The following is a 26,746-nucleotide window of genomic DNA, read 5'->3' as shown; positions in this document are numbered from 1 at the left end:
CTGCCACTCTCCTCAACAGTTGGTGAATATATTTTAGGGTACTTGGTGGTCACTAAAATCAATACTTTATCTCTATATCTAAAGTATCTCCCTTAAAGGGAAAATCAAAGAGATAATATTTACAGAGGGTTAAAATACTAGATAGAAATCATTTATCATTATTATACTTGACCATAACTGTCTAGTGCAGATTACAGAATATGATATGGAATATGCTGGATGGAAACTAAGTCTGGTCTCCTTTCTACATGACCCAATTTTAACATGAACCTCCACTTATTCTTTCTCCTTTTGCTTTTGAAACTTCCCCTATGTTTATTTCTTCCCCATATACATTCACTTTCAATGTATCCTCTTCTTTCCCCACATTATTGTTATTATATTTATAATTTTTAAGGTAGACTTGGATGCAGGGCTTTCTGGGTGATTTTCCCTGAAACTAATAAAATCATGCTAAAGAGATGGACTCCAGGCTTCCTCTCATCTTAATTCTTTCATTCAATTACAATGTGCATTTATTTAGCACTTAGTACATGCCTTATACTATGATGTAGAGGACCGATATGTATCCCCATTTCCTTCTAGACTTTATCTCTACTTGATTCCTGGATTTTGCTTAGTGCACTTATCCTCTTAAATACAGCAATATCTTACTCTTCCCTTTCCTCTTTCTTTTATCTATGTGTTTCTTGCAAATGTCGAATGATGTGATAGTTATCTTTTGCAAGAATTTGGAGTATTATAATAATGCAAGATTTTTATTGAACCAAGATTCCCACAAATCCCATGGAATTTTAAGGACAGTGTTTTTAGTTTAAAGAAGCCTAATCTATGGGGGTAATTGAGAAGTAGGAGTAATAGCTTTTGTTAACTAAAAGCAATTGGGCATGTCACTTGATATAATTGAAGCAAAATTATACTAATGGAGTACAGAATGAGACATTAAATGGCTTTCTATAAAGAATACATTTATATCTATTTACCTAGAGAATAGATTGCTATAATGTCATCTCCCCATCCATTCATCAATCAGTTAGCATTCATTGAACTCCTACTGTTTGAGACACTGGAGATACAAAGACCAAACTAACAAATCTTTGTCCCCCCAAGGAACAAATTCTGTAATTTTATACAGCATGTCCAAGCTTTGTGTGAATGTATATGTAGATATACATATATACTCACATGTAAATGTGAGTATGTATTTATATATGACATCGACAAATACAAGGTAATTTTGGAAGGGAGAAAGATATTAGCAACTGAAGGGGAACAGGGGGTCATATAAGAAGATGATATGAACCTAACTTTGAAGAAAGCTAGATTCTAAGAAGCAGAGATAAGGAAGGTATACTTGTTAGGAAGACAATCCTTGCAAAGGCTTGCAAAGTCAGAAGATGAAGTCATCTTCTGACTCTTGTCATCAGAGCATATTGCATTGACTCTGTTCAAGAAAAGGAGCAGTTTTTTTTAGAAGATTGAGATAAAAATAATTATAGCAACTTTAAAAATTCTTAATTTTATTTTTATTTATATCTTTTGGTTTTGTATCACATTTCTTTTCAAATTACCTTTCCTTCTGCCCAGCTGTCCATCCATTTTTAAAAAGAAAGAAGAAAAAGTCCATCAAAATTAATCAACCTAACACATAAATGAAAGCACTGAAGTCAAAAAAGACTTGTTCACGGCAAGAGTGGCTGTCCCATTGACCAGACAAAGTAGTTTTAGAGCACACCTTTTTCACCTCTCCCCAGTCACACATGTGATAAGTGAATTGTAATGTAGGTTCCTGTATCCTGTGCTGCTTTTCTTAGGAAAGTGAAAATAGAACAATTTATAGTTTCAGCAATTTGACAGTCTCTTGAATTTCAGACCCTCAAAAATACCTTTGGAAAACTTGGTCTATAGAAAAGGTTAAAATAAAAACATCTTGCTTAAAAAATAAGAACAAACTACTAGCTTGTAGATTTACTACTGTAACATAATCCTTCTTCAGTTTCTCTTTGAAAGTATTCCTTTGATAATTTTCGAACAGTGATTACTAAGCCTTTAGTGAATGAAGAAATAAATCGAAACCCAGAAACTAGCACTTCCATTGCTCATGTCAAACATGTTGGACTAAATGACTTTTATGATCCCTTCTAATCTTAAATCTCCATAGCATTCTTGTGTGCTAATTCCAAGGACTTTAAAGAGGGAAGGAGGGGGAAAGGGGGGAGGGAGGGGTGTCCGGTGGAGGAACTCTCTGTTCAATGGTGAGTTTCTTGGGTAGAATATTTATTTTTTTTCTCTCTCCAGTTATGATGTTCAAGCTTTATAAAGCTTTTTTTAAAGATAACACCTGATGATTCACTAGCAATTAGAATGAAAATTTTGTCAATAACTATTTTAATTTGCTTGTCATGGTACTTGTAGATTGTTTGATGTTGTCTTCTTATTTTCTAAGGACTTGGCATATATAATGCCATAATACATTTGTTGCTCTCTTTTTATTATATGGATACGTTGTTAATTAAATTCAGTTAAATTAGAAGCATTGTAGGTTTATTGTAGGTTTTTTTGAAGCATATACCTTTTGACTGTTTTGTTCTAAATTTATGGAAGGAGAAGGAATTGTGAAGGCAAGTTGAATGGTTATGCAGTTTTGAAGTAGTCCATGTAATTCTTCCTAGAAGAAAAGGTAAAAAAAATATTGAATAATGTTTTTCCATTCTTCAGGTTATCAGGGAGATGAATTGGTTCTTTAAAAAAAAAAAAAAGCTTCAATGTAGAAAAGCAAAAATAAAATTGGATTTAAAGGTACAAAAGGAATCTTACCTTTGTCAAGAGGTTAGAGAATAAAAGAATATGGCAGCTAAATAATCAATAACAGATTCTTCTTATAGTGAAGAAAGATGTCTTCCTAGGAAAGATGATGTGACTCCCCAGGTGCTATCCTGTAAGAAATCATCCACTAAGAGTCAGAGGAAGAAGAGATGAGTAGTAGAGTTTACTGACGCTACCATAGGAGGGAGTGAAGCAGCTATTTGTCAACCAGATGATAACAATAGGAGAGCTTTGCTGTCTTCCCAAGGCATGTATCCAGGATATGACAAAGATTCTATAAAAGACTTTAATCAGATACATGGTGATTCATGTGGGCTTAAATGATACTGCCAGAAGGAATCAAGAAAGCATGGCTCAGAATTAGGAAGTTTTGATCAAGAAATTGAATGTTTTAAGAAGATGGTTGTTGTTTTCATCATCATTAATAATCTAAGAAAAGTGCTTCAATGAGAGGCCAAATTTGATCATCATAATTATACTATTATTGTTGTTCTTTTTCTTCAGTCTTTTCAGTCCTGTCTAACTTCTCATGACCACAATTGGAGTTTTCTTGACAAAGATATTGGAATTGATTGTTATTTCCTTCCCCAGTTTATTTTACAGATGAGGAAACTAAAGCAAGTGACTTGCCCAAGGTCATGCAGATGTCTGAAACTAGATGAGGAAGATGCATCTTCTTAAATCCAGGTCTGGCACTCTATCCACTGTGCCACCTAACTACCACAAATCCTATTTATAAAATGCTTTTATATATTATACATATATAATACTTTAAAGTTTACAAATGGCTTCATACATGTTGTTGATCCTTGCAACAGTCTTATGAATTAAAGGCTACAAATATTATCATCTTTTCATTAGATGAAATTGAGATGGTTGTGCAAATGATAAGTTTCTAAGGTGAGATTCAAATTCAAGTCTTCCTGACATCTTGTCTAGTAGTCAGTCCATTGTATCATGCTAAAATATGAATAACTAGTTAAAAATGTATTATCAGCAGGAAGAAAAACATTAACAACCCTAGATCTGAAATTGTGTGTTTACATGTAGTCATAATGTCCAAGGTTGGCCACTGAGAAGAGTTCAAAAAAATGTACTTCCTCACTCTTTGTAGAGGTAGGGACCTTTGGATGTGAGAATGGACTATTTCATACCATGATTTTGCTGAACTCTTTTCTTTCTTTTAAAAAAAATTACTGTTACAAGAGGTGACATGTGAAATAGGGAGAAATACATATATTTAGAAATGAAGGTAATGAAAACAAAATAATAATGTTTCACAACATAAAGTAAAAATGTTTTTTGAGAATGACCAGCTTCTAGCAAAATATATTTAATGAGTATTAGCAAGAGTATATTTGGCAGAAATGTTGTAATCTAACTAAAAGGGCTTTAAAAAGAAAAAAAGAAGAAAATTTTCTGTATACAAATACCAGAGAACATGTGATATAGCTAGAGTGTAATAAGAACAGTAGTAGTGAAATCAAGAAGTCAACAGCAGGTAAAATATAAGAAAGCAGTAAAATCCATGTCTTTATACAAACGCACAAAATGTAAGTAACTAATATAATGAACCAGAATCCTGACATAACATCATAAGTATTTCTGAGACTTGATAGAATAATACTCATTAATATAATATGGTTCTAGAAAGATATGAATTTGCTCATTAGTGAGGAATGAGATAGATAAAAATATGGAGAATGGAGACTTTCTGGGGGCAGTTGTAATAACACTATATATTGTTGTTCAGTCATTTTTCAGTCATGTCTGACTCTTCATGACCCTGTTTGAAATTTTCTTGGCAAAGATGCTGCATTGGTTTGCCATTTCCTTCTCTAGATCATTTTATAGATGAGGAAACTGAGGCATACTAGGATTAAATGACATGTATACAGTTACTGTGTACAGTATACAGTAAGTGTCTTGAGGACAGATTTGAACTCAGGAAGATGAATCTCCTGACCCAGGGCCCCATTTTCTCCACTGTATTACCTAGCTACCTCAAGTACTATATATATTAGGAAGATAATAGTCATGAAAAGTTCTAGAACCCAGAGGAGTAAGGTCTGTGAAAATCAACATAGATGCCAACAGAAACAGAATTATCATTGTATGCTGCAGACTACTGAGACAGAAAAAAGAAATGGGTAAGGAGTTATGTTTACAAGCCTAGCAGGGGAACATGATATAATAATAGGGGTGGATTTTAATTATTTTGCTCTCTACTGGAGCCCTCTCCCTTCCAAAATTAGAGTAGAGAGTATTTTCTTGCCTTCATTTAATGTTAACTTCATCCTTCAAGAGGTGAAGGAAGTAATGATAGTATTTTGGACTTGACTTTTACCAACAAGAAGGGATTTGTTGTTGGGCTGGAATGGTTTTAGGGAACTACAAGCTCAATGTGAGCCATTTGTGTATTAAAACAGTTAATAATAATAATAATAATAATAAATGTAATTTGAGACAACATTAAAAGAGACACAGCTTCCAGGAAAAGGGAAGTGCAAGTCTTTCTGTATTCTGCTCTTGTGAGATCACATAGAGCAATTGTGCCTACTTCTGGGTGGTGTGGTTGAGGAAGGCCATTGATAAGCCAGAAAGTGTCCAGAGTAGGGCAACCAGCATGATAAACTGTGCCAAATGAAAATCACCTGAAGGGACTAGTGTTTGGCCTAGAGAAGAGAAAATTTGCAGGAGGAATATGACAGCTTATTTCTAATACTTGAAGGACTGACACACAGACCTGTTTAGAGTTCTCTTTGGCCCTAAGAGACAGAAGTAGGAGAAGTGGAGGAAAGTTACAAAGAGGCAACTTTGGTCTTATTGTCAAGAAATGTTTCCTAACAATTCTTTATCCAAAAGTGGGAAAGAGTGCCTCAAAAGGGAAGAGTTCCCCACACTGAAAGCTGAAAGCAGACCCGGGATGACTCCTTGTCAGGTATGACATAATAGAAAATTTGGGTAGGAATAAAGTTTTGCAACTAAACTACCAAGATGGTTCCTAAATTTTCTTCCAACTCTGAAATACTGCAACTCAATGATGGGAATTTTCCCCGAGAAAAGTGTCTTCTCTCTTAGAATTTTAAATACAAGAGAAGATGGATAAGTATAGTTTATAAATGCCCTAGATTCTGGGAAAACAAATTTCAATGGGTTCATAAAAAGAATATGTAGGATTAGGTTGCCTAAAATTCATTAGAAGTCAGCTCCAAAAAAGATTTTTAAAAAATATTTTTTCTGTGCAATTAATCATTTTACTAAATATGCTAATAGATCTTTAATAAAAAGGGTCAGATGTTCTGGCTAGCTCTCTGGCGGTCCTCTGAATGGGCCTTGATATCAGCAGAATAATCACCACAAGAATAGTCAGGAATAAAGTCCAAAGTCTTTATTATCTCCTTTACAGTCTGTCTCCTTCACCTGGGCCAGAGTAGCTGTCTGGGGGACCTTCAGATGGGCCTTGGTCTTCTTAGTAGAGGAATGCAGGAGGCAGGAGAGCCACCAGGATGGTGGGAGATGGAATGTCTCTCTTCCAGTCCTTGTTGGCTCTTATATACCTTATTGTAATTACGTCATTACAGTATACTGATTATGTGTGAACTTAGAGAACCATTATATCACGATGCTAAGTACTAAGTATATAAGTAAACTAGATAACCATTGTCTCATCAATTCCTCTGAGCTAACACTTTGTTTCAAGTATAATTCTCCAGAGTTCTGGCTCTCTACAGTCAGTAGCACTCTTGAATGCAAAAGACCCCTCAGGGAATCCACTCATTGCTTATATACTATTGGAAGAGCCTGTGTTTGTTTCTGAGAGTGGCAATCAACTCTAATTGGTTATGATAATGAGAATATTATTATGATGAGAAAGGGATTATTGACTAAAAAAACACTCTTAGGAAAGAAATGATGAAGCTACAAAGATAACCAGTCTCATCGAGAAGAAAAGGTTTTTAACCCGGGGTCTGTGAGTTTAAAAACTTTTTTTTTTTTAACAACTATTTCAATGTAATTGTTTTTTTTTGTTTGTTTGTTTTTTGTTTTTTTTTTTTTTTGTAATCTTATGTTTTATTTTAAGTATTTAAAAAACATTCTGAGAAAGGATTCATTCCCCCCACCCCCCCAAAAAAAACAGGTAAAAAAAGAAAACATTTATAACATGAATAGACAGGCTAAATAATTACAATTGTCATGTTCAACATTTTATATGTCTCATTCTTCCCTTTAAATCCATTAGGATATGGATAGCATGCTCCTTCACCAGTCCTATGGAATTATGGTTGATCACTTCATTAATCAGAGTCATTTAAAGTAATTCACCTTTATATTTTTGTTATTTTTTAAGTTGTTTTCCTGGATCAGCTCACCTCTTGTGCATTAGTTCATATAATTCTTCTGAAGTTTCTCTGAAACTGTCCCTTTCATCATTTCTTATTTCATAATAATGTTCTATATTCATAATATGTTTAGCCCTTCCCTAATTGACAGAAATCCCCTTACTTTCCAGTTCTTGGCTGCTACAAGATACATATATATATATATATATATAATTTTGCTGCTGTTGTTCTGTTTAAACTATAAGCCTAATAGTGGTATTATTGGATCAAAGGTTTTCACCTTTCAGTGACTTTTTGGATACAGTTCCAATTTGCTTTACAAAATAGTGTCTTTGATTCTTCACTATGGGAAGGGAAAAAAAGCCTTGTTTAGCTTGTCAGATAACCTCTTAGCTTCTTCTATACATTTTGTCCAGCTCCAAACATGCAATCAATAACTATTAGAGATGATAATAATGATATCTTTCCTAATGGAGCTCTCCATTCTTAGAAGACTGAATCAATACCCCAATCTACAATGTTAACTCTTGTACTCACTGAGACAGGATTAACTTCACATAGGTTTCTCCAAAGTGAAATACTTTAAACAATTACCCCCTTGTGGGTATATCAGGAACACTGCTGAGAAGCAAGGGATACAGAAATAAAACAAAATCTAGTTAAGGATTTTTTTCTACTGGAATAATGAGGGGAAAGTATACCCAGAGATATGGAGAAAGAAGGTACCAGAAAGGGGATAAAGTAAGATCTGAGTAACAAGTGGTATTTGAGCTCTTTCTTTCTTTTTTTTTTTTTTTTTTTTTGATGAGGTAATCAGAATTAAGTGACTTCCCCAGGATCACACAGCTTGTATGTGTCAATTTTGATCTGATTCAGATTTGAACTCAAATCCTCTTGATTCCAGAAGCAATACTCCATCCACCCTACCACCTAGCTATCCATAAGCTGAGTCTTAAAGGGAGATAGGATTCCAAGAGGCAAAGTAATAAGGGAGAGTATTTGAGGTGATAACCTGGTAGGCACAGGAGATTTTTTTAAATACATATCCAGTGTATTAAACTACTGCCAACTCACCTGATGGAGTCAAGTATTTTCACCAGAAGCTTCATATACTCAGGTTTATGTGTTATGTCCCCTGTTGTTCATCACAGATCATAATAATCTTCATGGTGAAGTGACAATATAACTGATTTTTTCCACTGATGTCTGTATTGTATCTGGCAGCTTTCCATGTGGTCAGTAAATATAGTTCTTATCTGATACTGGCTGGAGTGACTGAAGGGAAGCCAGGAACCTAATATAGGGGCCAGATTCACAGCTATTTTATTCATCCATTTGGTCCTTTATTTTTAGTTTTTCCATTCTACCATTACTCATTCTGACGTTAATAATGTGTATGTTAATTATGTACATTCTTTAATTTGTGATTGTTTATTTTTCTATATTTTTGGATTTCCTTGCTCATGGGATAATGAAAAAGTTATTTGTCCAACGTTATAGAGTAGACTTTTTTCTTTGAAAGCTAAAGGAATAACATCTCAGATCTTACTGAAAATAATATTGATGATACATTCATACTTAGCCCTCATTTGGGCTATGGTAATGTTTGATGTTCATGTTTATAATATGTAAATATAGCGTCTTCTGTCAGAAACTCACATACCTGTTTCATGCAGAGTTTTTGGTAATTAGCTCACTCTGTCTAAACTTACATCCGACTCCCAGTATGGTATTATTGAAGACTCAAGCATATAAATTTATAACAAGTTTTATAGTCAGAATAAATTTATAACAAGTCTTTTAGTCAGGCTTGGAAATCCATATCTTCTATAGTAAGCACAAATATCTCTCAAATTAAATCTGATGGCTTGCATTAAGAAATCATTTAAACCCAGTAGCAGAAATGACTTTAAATAATCCACATCAAAAATTTCTTTCTTTTAAATAGATTCACTAAACATTTTTAAGATGTTTTAAGTAAGGGATTTGTTAGATGAAGACTTGCCTCATTCAAACTGTAATAGTGTATTTGTTTTCTATATATCAAGTGTGCAAATAACCCCCATTGCCTTTTTGAATGTCCCAGGAATGGAAAGGACTAAATGAGAACAAGGGCATACCAGTAGCATACCAGGGAGCAACTTAGGAAAGCAACATGGGATCCTATAAGGAGTGCTGGATTTAGTGAACGAAACCTAGGTTCTATTCACAGCTCTGTCTGTGCCTCCTGTGGGAATAAATTATTTACCATCTCTGAGCCTTTCTTAATTTAGATTATTTATTAAGTGTCCACTTGTGTGTAAAGCACTAGGGGTTCAGAGTCATGAAAAACAGTTCCTTTCACAACAGTCTGCTGAGAAGCAGTATTTGCACAGATTAAGTAGATGCTAGACAACTTGAGGAGGGACAAAACACTACTAACTAAGATCAGAAAGAATTCCCATAAGAGATGGCACCTAAGTTGACTTTGAAGAAAACTAAGATTTCTAGAAGGTAAAGTGGGGAGGGAGTACTATCCAATCATGGGGAAAAACTTGTCCAAAAGTTGTAGAGGCAGGAGATGTTACATAAGATTTGGGGTGGGGGTTGGGGGGGAAAATAGATTCATTTCAATCAGTAAGCATTTATTAAAGACCTACTGTGTGCTAGGCACTGTGCTAACTATTGGAGATGCCAAGAAAGGAAAAAAGCAGTCATACCCTCTAGGAGCTCATATGTGAAAGGAAGTAAGGTAAAGCAAATCTGCTAAGGAAGTAGAATGAAAGATTTGAACTAAAAAATCCTCTAGAAGACTCCATCTAACTCTAAATCTTCTGATTCTATTGAATGTGCATTTGTTCAGCATGCTGTTGAACCTGAAACTCCAGGGCCAGGTCACTTTTTCTTAAAATGATATCTTTAGTACAATTCTTCTAATTAGGTTGAATAGATGAATGAATTAATTGACTAAAAGCACATCTCTTAAAATGCACCAAGCACTGTACTAAACAGTAGAGTTACAAATAGAAAAGCAGAAACAGTTATTTCTGACAAGGAGGTTACATTCTAGGGGAAGAAATGATGTAGTTATCTCATCCACATTGCAACTTTCTCTATATCTGTTTCAATATGTTGTGGGTCAACATAAGAAATTAAATGGGAATTTTTAAAAGAATTTTGTGGAAGCTGCCAATGACACAAAAAAACCAGTAGACAACACAGAAAAAGTTTAGAAACTCAGAAATGCATAATATATATGCATGGTATTGTATAATATCAACATAGTTTGTCTTTAAATACCATAAATATGCCCAATTTCTTTTCTAAAGTTAAAGTATGACTAAATACTTAACCCAGATTTTACATTGATGCTATAAATGCTTCACAAAATAGAAATTTAAAAATTTAGACTTCTCTAGTACAAAGGGAGAGCTAACCCCCATGATGTGGAAGGGACATACCTGTACATAGTAAAGTGATAGCTAAGAGGAGATCCTTTGTTCTATAAGGGTATAGAGATAGTGAGTGGGACAGTGGAGTGACAGCGGCATAGACTGACATGTATCATCATAGTTCATGGTCCCTAATTGGAATGAATGGGAGAAGAGAAAAGGAAAGGAGTACATTGAAGTTGTTGTTTGTCCTTCATTCTTGAGGAGGACCATGACATGAGGAAGGTGATACCATAACATACAAGTGAACTGGATTTGAGTGAGTAAGGGCTGGGCAAAGTCACCTGCCTCACTTTCCCCTCCGGAGCCATCTAGGTCCAGTTGCAAGCTATAGATCAGGACAACTAGAGATGGCCTTGGTCTTTTTAAGCTAAGATCTTTAGCAGGTCTCAGTTTGAGTAAGGCAGTATCCATTCAGTGATTAAAACTAAGTAGCAACTAAGGCAAAGATCTCCTCAGGGGAGAACTTTGTGAAGAGAGTAACCATAGAAAAAGGACTGATGGGGCGGGGCTTTCCTGAAATTGTGTTCTAGAAGAGACATTCACAAGTCACAAAAAGAGAAAAGTGACAGAGGGACCTTAGTGAAAAGATTTCATCTACTGTATGGGGTAGTTCATATTGTAGTTATAAGTCACACCACAGATTTGTTTTTGTTTTTTTTTTTCCCCTTAATGCAGGTTATAAAAGAAGTTCCCTTTAAATGCAAAAAAAAAAAAAAAAAAAAAAAAAAAAAAAAAAAAGGAAAAAACTAACCAGGAACTCTTTTTTTTTTTTTTATTTTAATAACTTTTTATTTACAAGTTATATGCATGGGTAATTTTACAGCATTGACAATTGCCAAATCTTTCGTTCCAATTTTTTCCCTCCTTCCCCCACCCCATCCCTTAGATGGCAGGATGACCAATACATGCTAAATATGTTAAAGTATAAATTAAATACAAAATAAGTATAAATGTCCAAACCGTTATTTTGCTAAGCAAAAAGAATCGGACTCTGAAATATTGTACAATTAGCCTGTGAAGGAAATCAAAAATGCAAGTGGGCAAAAATAGAGGGATTGGAAATTCTATGTAATGGTTCTTAGTCATCTCCCAGAGTGCTTTCTCTGGGTGTAGCTGGTTCAGTTCATTACTGCTCCATTAGAACTGATTTGGTTCATCTCATTGCTGAAGATGGCCAGGTCCATCAGAATTGATCATCATATAGTATTGTTGTTGAAGTATATAATGATCTCCTGGCCCTGCTCATTTCACTCAGCATCAGTTCATGTAAGTCTCTCCAGGCCTTTCTGAAATTATCCTGCTGGTCATTTCTTACCGAACAATAATATTCCATAATATTCATATACCACAATTTATTCAGCCATTCTTCAATTGATGGGCATCTACTCAGTTTCCAGTTTCTGGCCACTACAAAGAGACCTGCCACAAACATTCTTGCTCATACAGGTCCCTTTCCCTCAGGAACTCTTTTGAAAAATCAGATTGAAATTTCCATTTTCCCGGCTCCACAGATCATGAAGCCTAGGGCATACTGGCAGCATTGGGCTACTTTACTGTTGATCATAAGATTGATACTTACATAGGGCAAAGTAGAATAAAAGCATAGCTCTTGGGGGTAGAGCAAAGCCACAGAATTTTGAATGAGTAATTTCATCTAAAAGTATGTAGTCCTTATCTGCTATGCTTTTGAGAATAGTGATGTTTTATAGAAAGAAAAGGAGTTATTGAGGAGAGAGAAAGAGAGAAAACTTTTGGGGCTGCTTTTTACTGTAATCAGACATACCTGGAAAACAATTAATCTCTGTATTACTTTCACCATAGCTATAATTCTCTTTCATCTTATAGAAATATTTGGCAAAAGATGGGCACAAAAGCCAGACATGGTTTTTGTAAAGTCTTTTTGTTCTAACAGTGGTTTTAGAACATTAACTGAGGTGTAAGTTGGATTATTGTGTTATTTATATTAATACCTATTTCACTTTTCTTCTTAGCCTGAAGGGAAAATACCTCATTATGATTCATTAGACTGAATCATCGGATTATGGACTATTATACTACTAGGAAGGACCTTGAAGATGATCTAATGCAAACCTCTCATTTTTTTGCAGAGACAGAAATTTTCTCAGAGAGAGGAAGTCACTTTCTCATGATACCAGGCCTAGAATTAGACCTCCAGATATAACAGATACCAAGTCAGTGCTAGTACCTCCACAAGATTTTATTTATTACTTTGCCTTGCTAAACAAGGGGTCAAGGCAGTGTGATAATGCTATTTAGTCAATTTTTCAATCATATCCTCTGACCCCTTTGTGGTTTTCTTGTCAAAGATACTAGAGTGGTTTGCTGTTTCCTTCTCCAACTTATTTTATAGATGAAGAAACTGAGGTAACAGGATTAAGTGACTTCCCCAGGATCAGTTAGGGTCTAAAGCAATATTTGAACTCAGGTCTTCTGATCCAGACCCAGGCCTCTATCCATTGTGTCACTTAGTTGTCCCCAAGACAGTATGGCATAGTACATCTCTATAGGTGTCAGCCTTGGAATCAGAAAGAAAAGACTTAAAATCCATTACTCTGATACATACTAGTTGCTTGGCTTTGGACAGGGTCATTTAATCATTTAATTGAGCCAATTCTCTAAGAGTATGAATTATATATGAATTCTATCCTGGGAGCTCCCTGTATCAAAAAAATCACAGGTCCAAACCAAGGATTGAGTATCCAGAGAACCAAAACTCTGGTTTTTGTCTTGAATTAGAGTCTTTTCATGTGGTAAATGTTTGTATTAGTGTGCTTGTAATTGGGATTTCATTCATTGGTTATTCGCCATATTTGAAATTTTCTTCCTTCTTATTTCTACCTATTGGCTTCCCTAGCTTCTTTCAAGAGTCTTCTGAAATTCCAGTTTCTTTGACAAACCTCCCCATATCTCCCTTCATACTAGTACCCTTTCCCTGTTAAATATCTCTAATTTATCCTTTCTATATTTATTTGTACATTGAGGTAACTAGGTCATGCCATGGATAGTATGCTAGGTCTGGCTTCAGAAAGACCTGAATTCAAATCTAGTCTCAGACATTACTAACTTTATGACCCTTAGTAAATTATTTAAAATCTGCCTACCTCAGTTTCCTCTTCTATAAAATGGGAATAAAAATAGCACTTATCTCCCAGAATTATCATGAGGGTGATACCAGTAAAGTGCTTAGCACAGTTCCAGGCACATTGCAAGAACTATAGAAATATTAGATATCATCATCATCATCATTATTATTATTATTAGCTGTTAGTTGTTTGTATATTGCCTCCTTCATTTGGCTGCTCTTTTAGAACAAAGACTATTTATCTTTTGTCTTTCTTTGTACCTCCAGCACCTGGCACAATAACTGGGACATAGGTACTAAATAAATGTTTGTTGATTGACTGTGGTGTACAGAAAAGAAATATGTCTATTATAAATACATACATATATATGTGCATAAATTTTTATAGATACATAAGAATAAAGGAATGTGGGAGAGAAAAGAGATTATATGTCTATGCCTGTAAACTGATCATTTAACCTAAGTTTTTGCCCAAAATTTTTAGTGGGTGAGAGTTTAGAAAAATCTGGGAAGATTTTTTTCATGTTTTCTCTTGCAGGGGAAAAATGATAAACAGCTTTGTGTTTCTACATATAATTCATTGTGTAGTATTTTAAGTCAGCCTATTATATCTGTCCACATTTTTGGAAATGTGTCTGTCACCAATTGCTCTTTATGGAAAGGCATTTTCTAATTGTTATAAACAGCAGTTTGAGAATGATAGATTCTGAAACAATCAAAACTGAATGCAATGAAAATTATAATGACTTGGCCCTAAAAAAAAAAAAAAAAAGACAGAAGAAAACACTTTTTTTTTGCTCCTTTACAAAGGCAAAGGACTATGGTTGTTAAAAAAAAAAAAGTGCCTCTTATGTTGGATCTTTTCTGTATATTAATAAATTCTACCAAACTGTCTTTTTTTTTTTAATTCTTTTATTATAAGGAATTGTTCTGTGGAGGAAGGAAAGGGAGAAATATTCTGGGAAATGTGTGTGTATGATATGGAAAAGGGGGGGAAATAACACTGGGAAATGTAGGGTTATACACACACACACATACACAGTACAAAAATTCTTCATAAAGAATCAGACACAACTGCATGACTGAACGACAGCAACATATATGGAATTATATACCCATATAAACATACACACACACACATACACACACACACACACACACACACACACATATATATATATATATATATATATATATAGGTATATGTAGGATTAAACAAAGATATATAATAAAGGATGCCAATCATTTTTATTTAAAACATATATAAAAGAAAATTATAGATGTTTAATGATAAATGTTTGTCACTGGGGAACAGCTAAGTAAGCTGTGGTACATTAATGTTATAAAATATTACTTCACTGTAATAGCCAATGATCACAAATACAAAAAAAGAAAAGAAGATTTACATGAAGTAATCCAAAATAGAGCAGAACCAGGAAAAGCATACATATTTTACTATCAATAAAAATAAAACAACTGAAACTGACTGCAATGAAATTATATCTAAGATTAACCCTAAAGAAGATGTAAGAAGGCAATTCCCAATGTAGCCTTCCTCTCCCAGAGAGTATCCCTTATAATAAAGAATGAAAAACATATTTTTAAAAAATATTAATTCAGGTCTGTATGTTTCATCCAGTGCAATTCAACATAACTAGGAAGAAAATGAACTCAAATTTGCTTATTATGTGAATCCATCTCACGAAATGAATGTCACAAATGCTCTTCTTTTGATCTGATAATGGGAATGAGATGGTTAATATTGCTATGCTGTTAGATATTCAAGGATTATGTCTCTCTCTTCTTCTCACTTGTTTAGCCCTGGAATGAGACCAGATGTAAGTTCTTCTCCATCTACTTCCTCCACGACAACGGGACCACCCCCCAAACTCTGCCTTGTTTGCTCCGATGAGGCTTCAGGATGTCATTATGGTGTCCTAACTTGTGGAAGTTGTAAAGTGTTCTTCAAAAGAGCAGTGGAAGGTAGTATGTGTTTTGAAGAGTTTTTTTGGCTTGTTTATTTCTCATTCTTGTAAGTAGAAGCTTGAAAATGATAGGTTATTACTGGCCATGATACTCAGAGGACCTGTATTTTTTTTTTCATGGCCAGTAATTTCTAAGAGCTATGTTTTTTTCTATTCCAATTTGGTAGAAACTAGTAGTAAGTAAATTAGCCTTAATCAATGTGTCAATTGTGGATTTTTAAATTTGTAACTATAAGGTGGCTCTGTATAAATATGGACAGACCCAAAAGTCACCTCTTGGTTGGGAAAGAAAGTCAAAGAAAAGATGAAGGGAAAAGAATCAGTCATCAAGCATTTATTAAAACTCTGTGTATGTGAAAATCAAAAAGTGTCAGTTGGAAGATGTTGAAAAATTGGGACACTAATTCAAAGGATCAACTCAATGATATAGGAAAACATAGAGAGACTTGCATGAATAATGAATAGTGAAATGAACAGAAATAGAGTAATAGCAATATTGCTATAAGAATACCATTTGAACATTATAAATACCCCAAATTAACTATAAAATACATATGAATACTCTGCATCTAAGGAAAAAACTGATAAATAAAAGTATATATAGAATAATTTTACATATATACATGTGTATATGTATGGGTATGTTTATATGGGGGTGTGGGGGGGGGTGTACACACATACATACACACCTATTTCTGTTTAATGATGGCCATTTCTAGAAGGGGTAGGAAAAGAAAAAAAAAAAAAGAAATATACATGATAACATGTATTTTTCAAAGGAATATTAAATTGTACATAGTAGCTTTGCAGTTTCATGTATAGTCATCCTTTTATTGTACCACATTATGGAAATGCTTGTTTTATTCCACAAATTTAAAAATAAAATTATTTTTAAAAATTAATTTTAAAAACACTATGTGCCAGGTACATTTTATTCATATTCCCAACAACTATCAAAGAAAGAAAGAATCCCTTCTCAAAAAAAAAGCTCTCATTCTAGCAGAGACAGCAATCTAAACATATACAACATAAATATAAAAGGAATAAACTCAAATATACAAAGTAGCTAACATAAGGCAGTTTGGGAGGGAGGATAGTAATAGTGTATAAGGAAAGGTTTTGTGCAGATGTGTCTTAAAGGAAGAGGGAAGAAAAGAGGAACAGGCATTTATTAAACACCTACTCTGCACCAGGCACTGTGCTAAGTATCTTACAGATATTATTTCCTTTAATCCTCACAGCAATCCTGGGAGGCAGGTGCTGTTATCCCCATTTTACAACGGAGAAAACTGAGACAAACGGAGAGATTAAATGGCTTGCCCAGAGTCACATGGCTAGGAAGTATTTGAAGCTGACTTTGAACTGAGGTTGTCTTGACTTCTGGCCCAGAACTCCATCCTGTGCACCACTTGGGATTCTTTAATCAGTCAATAAACATTTACCTAGTAACTACTTATGTGCCAATAGGCACTGTCATAAACATTGGAGATACAAGTACAAACAAAAACAAGATCAATTGCTGCCCTCAAGGAGCTTACACACAAAAAGAAACTGAAAAGTGAGATAGGAAGAAGATCCCTAGAGAAGTCCCAAAGAGCAGGGTAGCTGGTAAGAAATGGTGAGAAATATTTTGCTGAGCCCCTTCTTTCAAAAGATGTCTTGGAGCCCAAAGCCTGCCTTCAAGCTCCAGTCTGAAGGGCAAAGAGTACTACTGAGATGTGAGATCCAATCTAGCAGCATTATGATATTTCCCAATGATAAGGTAGAGATAAGTAGGGAGTATGTTTCAGGCATGGGCAGTACAGAGGCATGGAGATGGGAGACAGAGGCCAATTTCTTTGAATCATAGATCATGGGACAGAGAGAGGAGAAGTGATGTGTAAAGAGGCTGGACATAGAAATTGGAGCCTGTCTGTGAAGTTATGTGTGTGACATTTAAAGACCTTCACAGTACGGCTTCATCTCACTTTCCCAGGCTTATTATAAGCCCATTATTTCCCTTTACTCTGGCCAGATTAGCCTACTTGCCATTCCTGATACCCATTTCATCTCTCATCTTGGTGCTTATCCATAGGCTCCTTCTCATGTCTGGAATGTGACATTTTCCTAATCCCTCCTCTTAGGATCCCTGATTTCCTTCAAACTTCAGCCTACAGAAGGCCTTTCTTGATACTTCTCATTGGCTAGTGCCTCCTTCCTCCCTTTAAAAAATTTTACATGATATTTTTATTTTATATATATTTTGTATTACTTATCTATATGTAGTTTCCCCCAATAGAGTATAAGTTGCTTGAGGTCAGAACATCTAGCCCAGTACTTAGCAGACAGAGGAGATTTTTCATTGATTCTTTTTGATTGATGTGACTGGTTGGGAGGAGAGGGTGAAGAAGGAAATCTCTTCTGATTCCTTCTTTAGGAAGGCGCAAACCCCTCCCCCCCCAAAAAAAAAGGACCCTACTCACTAGGAATTTCCTCCCAAGTGAGGAAACAGTATTGCCACACAACATACTCATAAGGGAATCCATGCAGCATAATCAGATAACAGAAGGTACCAGTAGCAGAAAAGGATAGGAGATCAAATTATCATGGTACATTTCATTAGCAATTGCTATTGGGCTTAGGGTTGAGATCACTGATCTGTTCCCCTAAAGGTCAACATTCTCAGCTGTACACCAGAGGTAGCCTACAGTCTCACGTGGACATACCGTCACCAAGGATAATGGGGGGAAATGGAGTTACAGTTATAAACCCATCCCCCAAGTGCAAAAACAGTAAAGAAAGAAAGAAGCTCCCCCCCTTGCAGGGAGTCACTTGGAATAGCTTCACAAACGAAAAGCACATCTAAGAATGAAGAGAAGTAAATTCTTAAAATTCCAATGTTGCATATGAGTACTCTTAGAATAATTACATATTGTAATGGTTGTGTAAAGTAAACTGTATAGACTGAATGGGTGATCTCAAGCTCTGGTAATACTCATTTAAAAAAAAATAATGTAGCCCATTCATTCATAGTTTGAGAAGGATTATTATTGTTTGGCCACAATTCTGTTTGCACGTTCTTAAGAGCTATATGACTCATCTCTCTTCCTTTGCCTAGATTTTTTTTTTAAGTATTGCAAATTACAAAATTGTTCGTACAGGTTCATTCTAAACTTTGGGTTACAAATTCCTCGGGTAGCTCTCTGTCTAGTTTCCATTTTTGAGAAGTTAAGAAGAATGAATCTATTTAAAAGACCTATGTTGAGAACATATAGAAAATTGTCTCCCACTTTTTACATATTGATATTAAAAGAAGCAGTGAGTGGAAAGCTGGCCTCAGAGTCAGAAAGACCTGCGTTTAAGCCATGTCTCTAATAAATCCTGGTTTAATGAAGTATGGGGCAAATCACTTAACCACTCACTGATCCACACAGCTCTATAAGATTGTAAATTAGAGAAGAGTTGCCTGTCTGTCTTGATTGAGGAAGTTTTCTTGTGAGGAATTTCCCAAATCAATGAAATCATTGGTCCAGACCAAGAAATGCATGCATGTGTGCGATTAATACATTCATACTTTGCCCAGTACCACTCATTATCATGTAATAAATAACATGAATAATTGTACATTTTTGCTGGATTTGGTCACATGGAGTACCACTGAGCATTGGATCTAGAATCAAGAAGCTCTGAATTCAGATTCCTAATTGGTAATAGTAAGAGCATTGGTTATATTGTAGATTTATTAATATTAATCATAATTATTATTGATGGGCTAATAATGATTAAAAATAATGACTCATTATATTTTGTACATTAGGGTTTCCAAAGTACTGTCTTTATAACTAAGTGAATTACATAATATGGTTGCTATTATTTCCACTTTATAGATGAAAGAAACAAAGGCTCATTGATTTACCCATAGTGAGATCAAGTAGGTATCAGTTAAATCTCCAACTCAGTTCTTGTGTTTTTAAAGCCTGTGCTCATTTTGCACCAGCCTCAGAAAGTGCCTCTCTAGAGAGAACTCCTTTTCTCTTTTTTTCATAGCTTTTTGAAACATTGAAATACTAGCTTTTGGGTGTGTATTCCCATGTATGTTTTTGTACAGTTAGATTAGGTGATTAATAAGAAATTATTAAATGGATATTTTCAATAAATCATTTCATTTCAGGGGAACTCAGGTTCTGTTTTGTTTTTTTCCTATAAGAGAGGGTTTAGACACAAAGCTCTCAATATCCTTTGGTCTTGTGAATTGAACTTTAATCATAAGGAGAGATGGTTTGTTTTATTCATTTTTTTGTTTTGAGGTTATTGATTTTTCTTTTTTTTTCTTTTTTTATCTTTTTCTTTTTTTTTTTTTTTCATCATTGTTGTATTATGTGGGAAGGTAGTTTCCAAACCTCCTAAAAGCCATTTCTCTGTGAAAACATATTCTTTAAGGTCAAACCTGTTCAGTGAAAGAACCATCCAGAAAGATACAAAGTAACCAAATAAGGAAGATTCATAGACACTCTCATCTTGAAGGGAATGGGAATGAAACTTGAGTCATAGATTTTTGAAGACTTGGAAGATTCCTGAGATTTTTATGCTCAATGGGGTATAAAAACAAACTATTACAGGTATTTTAGGTGTTTACCTAGTTAAAGATATGCAGGAGAAATTTTGGGTTTTCTAGAAATTGGAGTCCAAACCAAATTAATGAATTTAGTTACATGGAGTCCCAAAGAGTTGAAACTTGGAATTTTAGTGTTCAAAACAAATATCACAACCCACACCTTTGTGGGGAATAGGGATGGAACTTGGAAAGAGTTTATTTCTTCCCACATGTTTAATAGTTTCCTTTTTTAACTTCCTAGACAGAGACTTAGTTTTGTTCTTAACTTGCTAGTGATCCACCATGGAGCAATGGATAGAGCACTGGATTTGGGGTCAGGAAGTTCTGGGTTCAGATTTCTCCTCATATATTAACTGGACAAGTCAATCTCTCAAGGCCTCTGTTTTATCATCTGTAAAGTAAAGAGGGAAATCTTGATTGCTTCTGAGATCCTTTCCCATTCAGAATTTACGATCTCATAACTACAGGTCCGACCAGCACTCTCCAACCCCAGGACAAAACTCAAGCTTTCCCCATCCTGGTTCTAACTATGTGAGGAATTCAGCTACTTCTAGGTAGTTGATTAGCAGTAATCATAGTTTATCTTATAAATGTGACCAATTACATTGAATAAGACATAGAGAAAGAGCTATGATTTGGGCTTTGTACCTCTTCCTTCCTATTCTCTGTCTCCATAAAGGTCATACAACCTTTATGTTGTTGAATGCCTCCTGCCTTCATTCATCCTATTTCTTCTATTTTGGAAGCAAATATGAGATATTTAAAGGATATAAAAGGTTATAGAATTATAGATTTAGATCTAGAAGGGATCTTAAAGAGCTTTGATTCCAGCACTTTCAATTTAGAGATGGAAAAACTGAAGGCCAGGAAAAGTTTTTAAATTTAATTTTTTAAAAATTTAATTAAAAATCTATTTTCTCTTCCTTCTGTCTTCCACTGAGGGAAAAAAGAAAGAAAAAAAAAATCTTTGTAAAAAATATGGATGCTCAAAAAACAAAAAAAAAAACCACATTGGCTATGTCCAAAAAATGCATATCTCATTCTGCACCTTGCTTTGACTAGAATTCTTGAGTCTTTCAAAGCTGTTTGATTTTACAGTGTTGTTACTGTTGCATAAGTTGTGTACCTCTGATTATGTACACTTCAATCTACCTCAGTTTATATAAGTCTTCCTAGGGTTTTCCTAAACTGTACATTGCAACGTTTCTTACAACACAGGTATTCCATTGCATTCATGTACTATAACTTCTTCAGCTTTTCACCACTTGATGGGCATGCCTTTTGTTTCCATTTCTTTACTACTAAAAAAAAATGCTCTAAATATTTTTGTAATTATGGATCCTTTTCCTCTTTCTTTGGGTTAGTCATATTGCTAGGTTATGCAATTATAATTCCAAATATATTTTCAGAGTAGCCAGATGAATTTATAACTCTATCTGGACAATGCATTAACATTAGGTCCAGAGTAGTGAGTTGATGTGTCTGAACTACAAAGTGTGAGGCAGGATCTGAATCTGAGTTCAGTATATAGTCTGCTACTCCATGCTGCCTCTAAACAAATAAGTTTGTCACATCATTCATGTCCTTAGAGTCCTAGAATATTGGCACTAGAATGAATCTTTTGAGAGATTGAGTCCAAATCCTTTATTTAACAAATGAGAAAGTGAAATCATATTTGACTAGTCACCCAGGTTGTTAGTGGCAAAGCCATTAACTCATAGATCTCCAGACTTACTGCAAAAATATCATTTGATGGTTCATATCAGGACAAGAGAATTCAACTCATTTCTACAAAAATTCAACAACTAACCTCCAGTGTGAACATAATTTCCCCAGAAATGATTAATCCAACCTAAGAATATAAACTGAGAGAAACATTGTTTCGCTTGTATAGGTGTTTCTTTCTTTGGAAAATTGTTGCAGAATTTCTTGCTATCTGTCTAGAAGTGAAGAGTTGCAGAATATTTTAGAAACTTTAATAAGGTTTTCTTTCCATTTTTTCCCATGAAAGAGTCCAATTCGTACTTTTTCCTCTTTGTCTTGAAACCTAGGCATGCATATGCTGTATATATGGGCACAAACGTTGCTAAACGCCCTCTTCCCCAGGGGAGAACTGCCTGAGATCTAGTCTGTTGACGTCCTTCATTCTTCTATTTCCTACTCACTTTTCCTGGGAGGCTGTACTGGTATAGGAGAAAAAAAAAGATTTGGGCCTAGTAACTTGCTTGCCCTACAATCCAGGGTCCATCCGCAACTCTCTTCTGGATATTCTCCATAGCATGGCCTTTCCTACTGTAATGGCACTTCTTGGCAGAGTGTGACTTCCAATGAGGTCAGGCAGCCTTCCTCCTTCCCACCCCCAGTAGTTCCCCCAACTCCTGCCAAAGGATTCCAGCTGGCTGCAGCTGGGACAGGGAAAAATTGACAAGACAGTTTTTCCCTTTTGACTGCTTTGGCTACTTTTGTCTGTTTCCTGTGGTTCAGCCTGGGCTGTGTAGCCCTAGAGCGTTAGCTGATGTGGGCAATAAGAGAAAAAAAGTGAAAATTTTAAAAGGATATTCCTTAAACTCCATTGCCAAATCATCACAGCAAAATACAGGGATAAGAGATCTAAAAAAGAAATTTAGCTAGTTACTTTTCTCAATACTTCTAGGATTGCTTCATCAGCCCACATATATCAAAACTATTTGTATGGGAGTGCCAGACAAAATTCCTGGGGCTTGATACTTCAGTATTTGATGGTAAATTGGAAGGGTTTGCATTGGTGAACACATTTATAAGGCGCAAACAGTGGTTCATAAGATCAAGTGTCTGAGTCACCCATTGTTGCCATTAGCCTCAAAAGTGTAAGATTAAATATCCTTTTTTTCTCTAGCACAGCATTTAGAAATAGAAATAAAAGAAGTATCCATTTTATAAATATAATATTGAACTAAAATTTCAATTTATCATTTGAAAATTTCACGGTATGGTGAAACCAAGTCATAAGACCAAATCATTTATAAATGGGACTTTGAAGAACTCATGTAACTTCACTGGGTTTCTCAAGGTCCCTTCCAACTCTAAATCTATAACTATTATCCCTAAATTCTATGATCTTATTGTAGTAATAGAAAGCAATTGGAAGATTTTTTTAAAGGATATTTTAATGAAGGAAATTAAAGTCAGAAAAGATCCATTTTTTCTTTTTCTTTTCTTTTCCTTTTTTTTAAAATTTTGCTGTTTGTTTAACATCAAACCTTCCAAACTCACCTCAGCAAAATTCAGGTAATGTGCTAGATTTAAATATATTGAATTCACTCTCCCTGATTCCCCCCACCCTTAAAAAAGCAACAATAAAACACACACACATACACATACACAAAGAGAGTGAAAGATAGACACTATCTACAAAATAAGCAGTATTTTAACATTTTCTTTCTTTCCTACTATAGGACAGCACAATTATCTTTGTGCTGGAAGAAATGATTGTATCATTGATAAAATTCGAAGAAAAAACTGCCCAGCATGCCGTTACCGAAAATGTCTCCAAGCTGGAATGAACCTAGAAGGTAATTTTAAAGACTTAAGTGGATTGTTTGCCTCTGAATCATAGAAAAATGCATCAATTTGCTTTGTAAGATGTGAATAATCAGGTGCAATGTCTTGCTATCTTCAAAATAGTTGAGTTATTATAGGGCATTCTTGGCCATAATATCCCTACTGTTGCCTAACAAAAGTAGGGATTTTTCTCCTTCTTTCCCATCATGGGTCCTATTCTGCTTGTTTAACAGACCTATACAGTATTACAGTTTTATCTACAGGTTCTCCTTGTACATAGGACATGCTCATGGAGTTCACCATACTTAGAGTGGAAGATGGGAAAGAAAATTACACCATTTGAGTATTATAGAGGACAACAGGGCATTCTCTTTTTTCCTTTTGTGACTCTATAAAATCTTGAAATGTAAACACTCTTCTATTAAACATGCAATCATTATTTTCTTTATCATAGCCCTTTTAAGAATTTCAGTTTCTAAATGGTCCCATTGTGGGGCAACATATATGAACAGAGATCTGAAAGAAGAAACAACTTAACTAGCACCCAGCTGTCACACCAAGTAGAAAGAATCATGGGAAGACACTGGGTAACATAAGAGAGTTACTAGACTTGTAGACTAAAAGGGCTAGGACTAAAATGTCTAGAGTTTTATAGATCATGACTGCTCCCCACCATTTTGTTAAATTTTGGTAAATTGATAGTATCTAATTATCTTGAAATGTGTCTCATGTTTTGAATCAAAGGGGAAAATTTTTAAGTAACAAAATCCCACACACCTTCCCCCATGTCTAGAATATACTATCTCTTCACTATTGCCTCTTAGTATCCCTTTTTTACTTCAAAGCTCAGCTCAGATACTACCTCCCACATAAGGTCTTTCCTGATTCCTCAGGGCTGCTGTGCTCTTTCTCACCCCAAAAAAAACTGAATTGTATTTTTTAAAAATATATATTGGCTCCTTGATAAAATGTAAACTCCTTGGGGATAGGGACTAATTTGATTTAAAGGTTCATTATCCTCACAAGTCTTATGTACCCAGTATTTCTTGGAGCATAGTGATACTTTCTACCAACTGAAAGATTTCTTGATTGAACTTATCTGGTTAAACATTTCAAGGGAAAAAAATTATCCTGGAAAATAGCCTCTATCCTTCACTAGTATCATTTAGGTGATGTTCTAATTAAAAGGAGCCCTGCTTTCAAAACGATGTCATTAATACCCAGAAGAGTATAACTCCATATTGTACAACTGACATAGAAAGCATATGGTTGATGCTTTTTTTTCCCCATACAAGGCAAGTATACAACCACTTTTCTCCTGTGCAAAAATATTTAACATCAGCAGATTCTAATTGTGTATTTAAAGTAAATAAAAATTAATACCAGTAGGACAATATAACTGATTGGTGTTCTCTTTGGGGGTTTAGTTTGCCTTTGTTAAACATGAAGTAGTTTGATGAAGTATGACTTGTAAGCAAAAGATCTTCCACAAACCAATCTATCTTCCTACTTTATAGACACACCTCAGATTATTTGAGCCAAGAAAGCTCCTAGTCAGTTCTTAGTCACTCCAACCCTGTACTCAAAGACGTACAGGATTGTGCATCAGAGAGACATAACTGAACACCTCCTTCTGACTCTAAAGAACTAGAAGCAGAAGGCCAAAGAATGCTAGTCTCGAGTTCTGAGTTCAGATCCCACCTCTGACACAGGCTAATCAGGTGACTGTAGGCAAGTCATTCAACCTCTCAATTCCCCAAGATAAGAGATAAAATTTGAACTACATATCTGTATTCTTGAAGGGAGTTCCCATCCTAAGAAGTCCTTAACTAGACACTGATGACATTACCTGGCTTGACGACAAAAAAGAAAAAACTGGATATTCAAAACTGGAATATTGTATCTGACTATATTTAAGTTATTCAAATGGAAAAAATAGCTATCTACCTAATGTAATTGTTTGGGGAAATTAGATAGGTCAATTAACAAATTAAACTGGTAAAGTACTTCTTAATCCACAAGAGATGTTTTTTTATTTTGCAAATATAGATGAATATTGCTAATTTACTGTGCTTGGTATGTATTAGATCTCCTGCCAAGGTATATTTGTTCTTTTAGTAAATTCAGCAAGTGTTTATCAATAATTATAGCACAATGACTTCAATTTTTAAAATACTTTACATATGTCAACTTATTTCATTCTCACAACAGCCCTGTAAGATATTATTATTATTAACCCCATTTTACAAATGAGGAAAATGAGGCTAGGGGGAGGGGTTAAGTGACTTGCCTAGGATCATGCAGCTATTAAGTTTCTGAGATAGGATTTGAACTCAGTCTATCTGACTAATACATTAACTTCATCCATTAAGCCACCCCACTGCCTGTTTTAACTGTGTAGGTAGGTCCTATGCAAGACTACAGCTATAAAGATAAAACAGATATTTCAAAGGAACTTCCATTCTCTGGTTATTCTTTGATAGTCAGTTTCTGTGTTAACAATTGTGTAATAGGGTAGCAGTTATAATGTGATAGAGGGGGTTAATTTTTAACACAACATCTATACTATGTCTAAATAGGGAATTAGGAGGTTTCATAAGACAGTTCTTCAGTATTTTTGTCCTAGATTCATTTTATCTCTATACCTCTTTGTTCTTATCACAGTAGCATTCTCTTCATCCCTGAAATGTTTCATCCTGGCCTTTCTATTTTAACTTGGACAATAATTTTTATTCTCAACTAGCTTCCAGACAAATCCTGCTTAAATAATCTGCCCAAAACCATTAACCCATTCTTATGATTTCACATAGGCAGTTCTAATGGCTACTGCTGAATTAATTTACATTCTACCTACACAAATAATTTTCTTTTCTTTATTTTTTAACACAAATCATTTTCAGAAGAACTTAAGATCAGTAGTA

The 26,746-nt window shown here is 34.8% G+C and overlaps 1 protein-coding gene across 2 annotated transcripts in view; it reads left to right on the top strand.

The window, feature by feature from the left end:
• Window positions 1-26,746, top strand: part of NR3C1 (nuclear receptor subfamily 3 group C member 1) — a 131,121-nt gene that overhangs the window by 78,107 nt on the left and 26,268 nt on the right. The window contains exons 3-4 of one of the 2 annotated variants that reach the window (XM_051978636.1): window positions 15,526-15,692; window positions 23,720-23,836. In XM_051978636.1, coding sequence (XP_051834596.1) covers window positions 15,526-15,692; window positions 23,720-23,836 — 284 coding nt within the window. The remainder of the gene's footprint in view (window positions 1-15,525; window positions 15,693-23,719; window positions 23,837-26,746) is intronic. The other variant, XM_051978637.1, reaches the window with a different exon arrangement.

This window comes from Antechinus flavipes, chromosome 2, assembly GCF_016432865.1.
Source record: "Antechinus flavipes isolate AdamAnt ecotype Samford, QLD, Australia chromosome 2, AdamAnt_v2, whole genome shotgun sequence".
NCBI lineage: Eukaryota > Metazoa > Chordata > Mammalia > Dasyuromorphia > Dasyuridae > Antechinus > Antechinus flavipes.
Note: the sequence above shows the minus strand (reverse complement) of the source record. Positions and strands in the feature narration are given on the sequence as shown.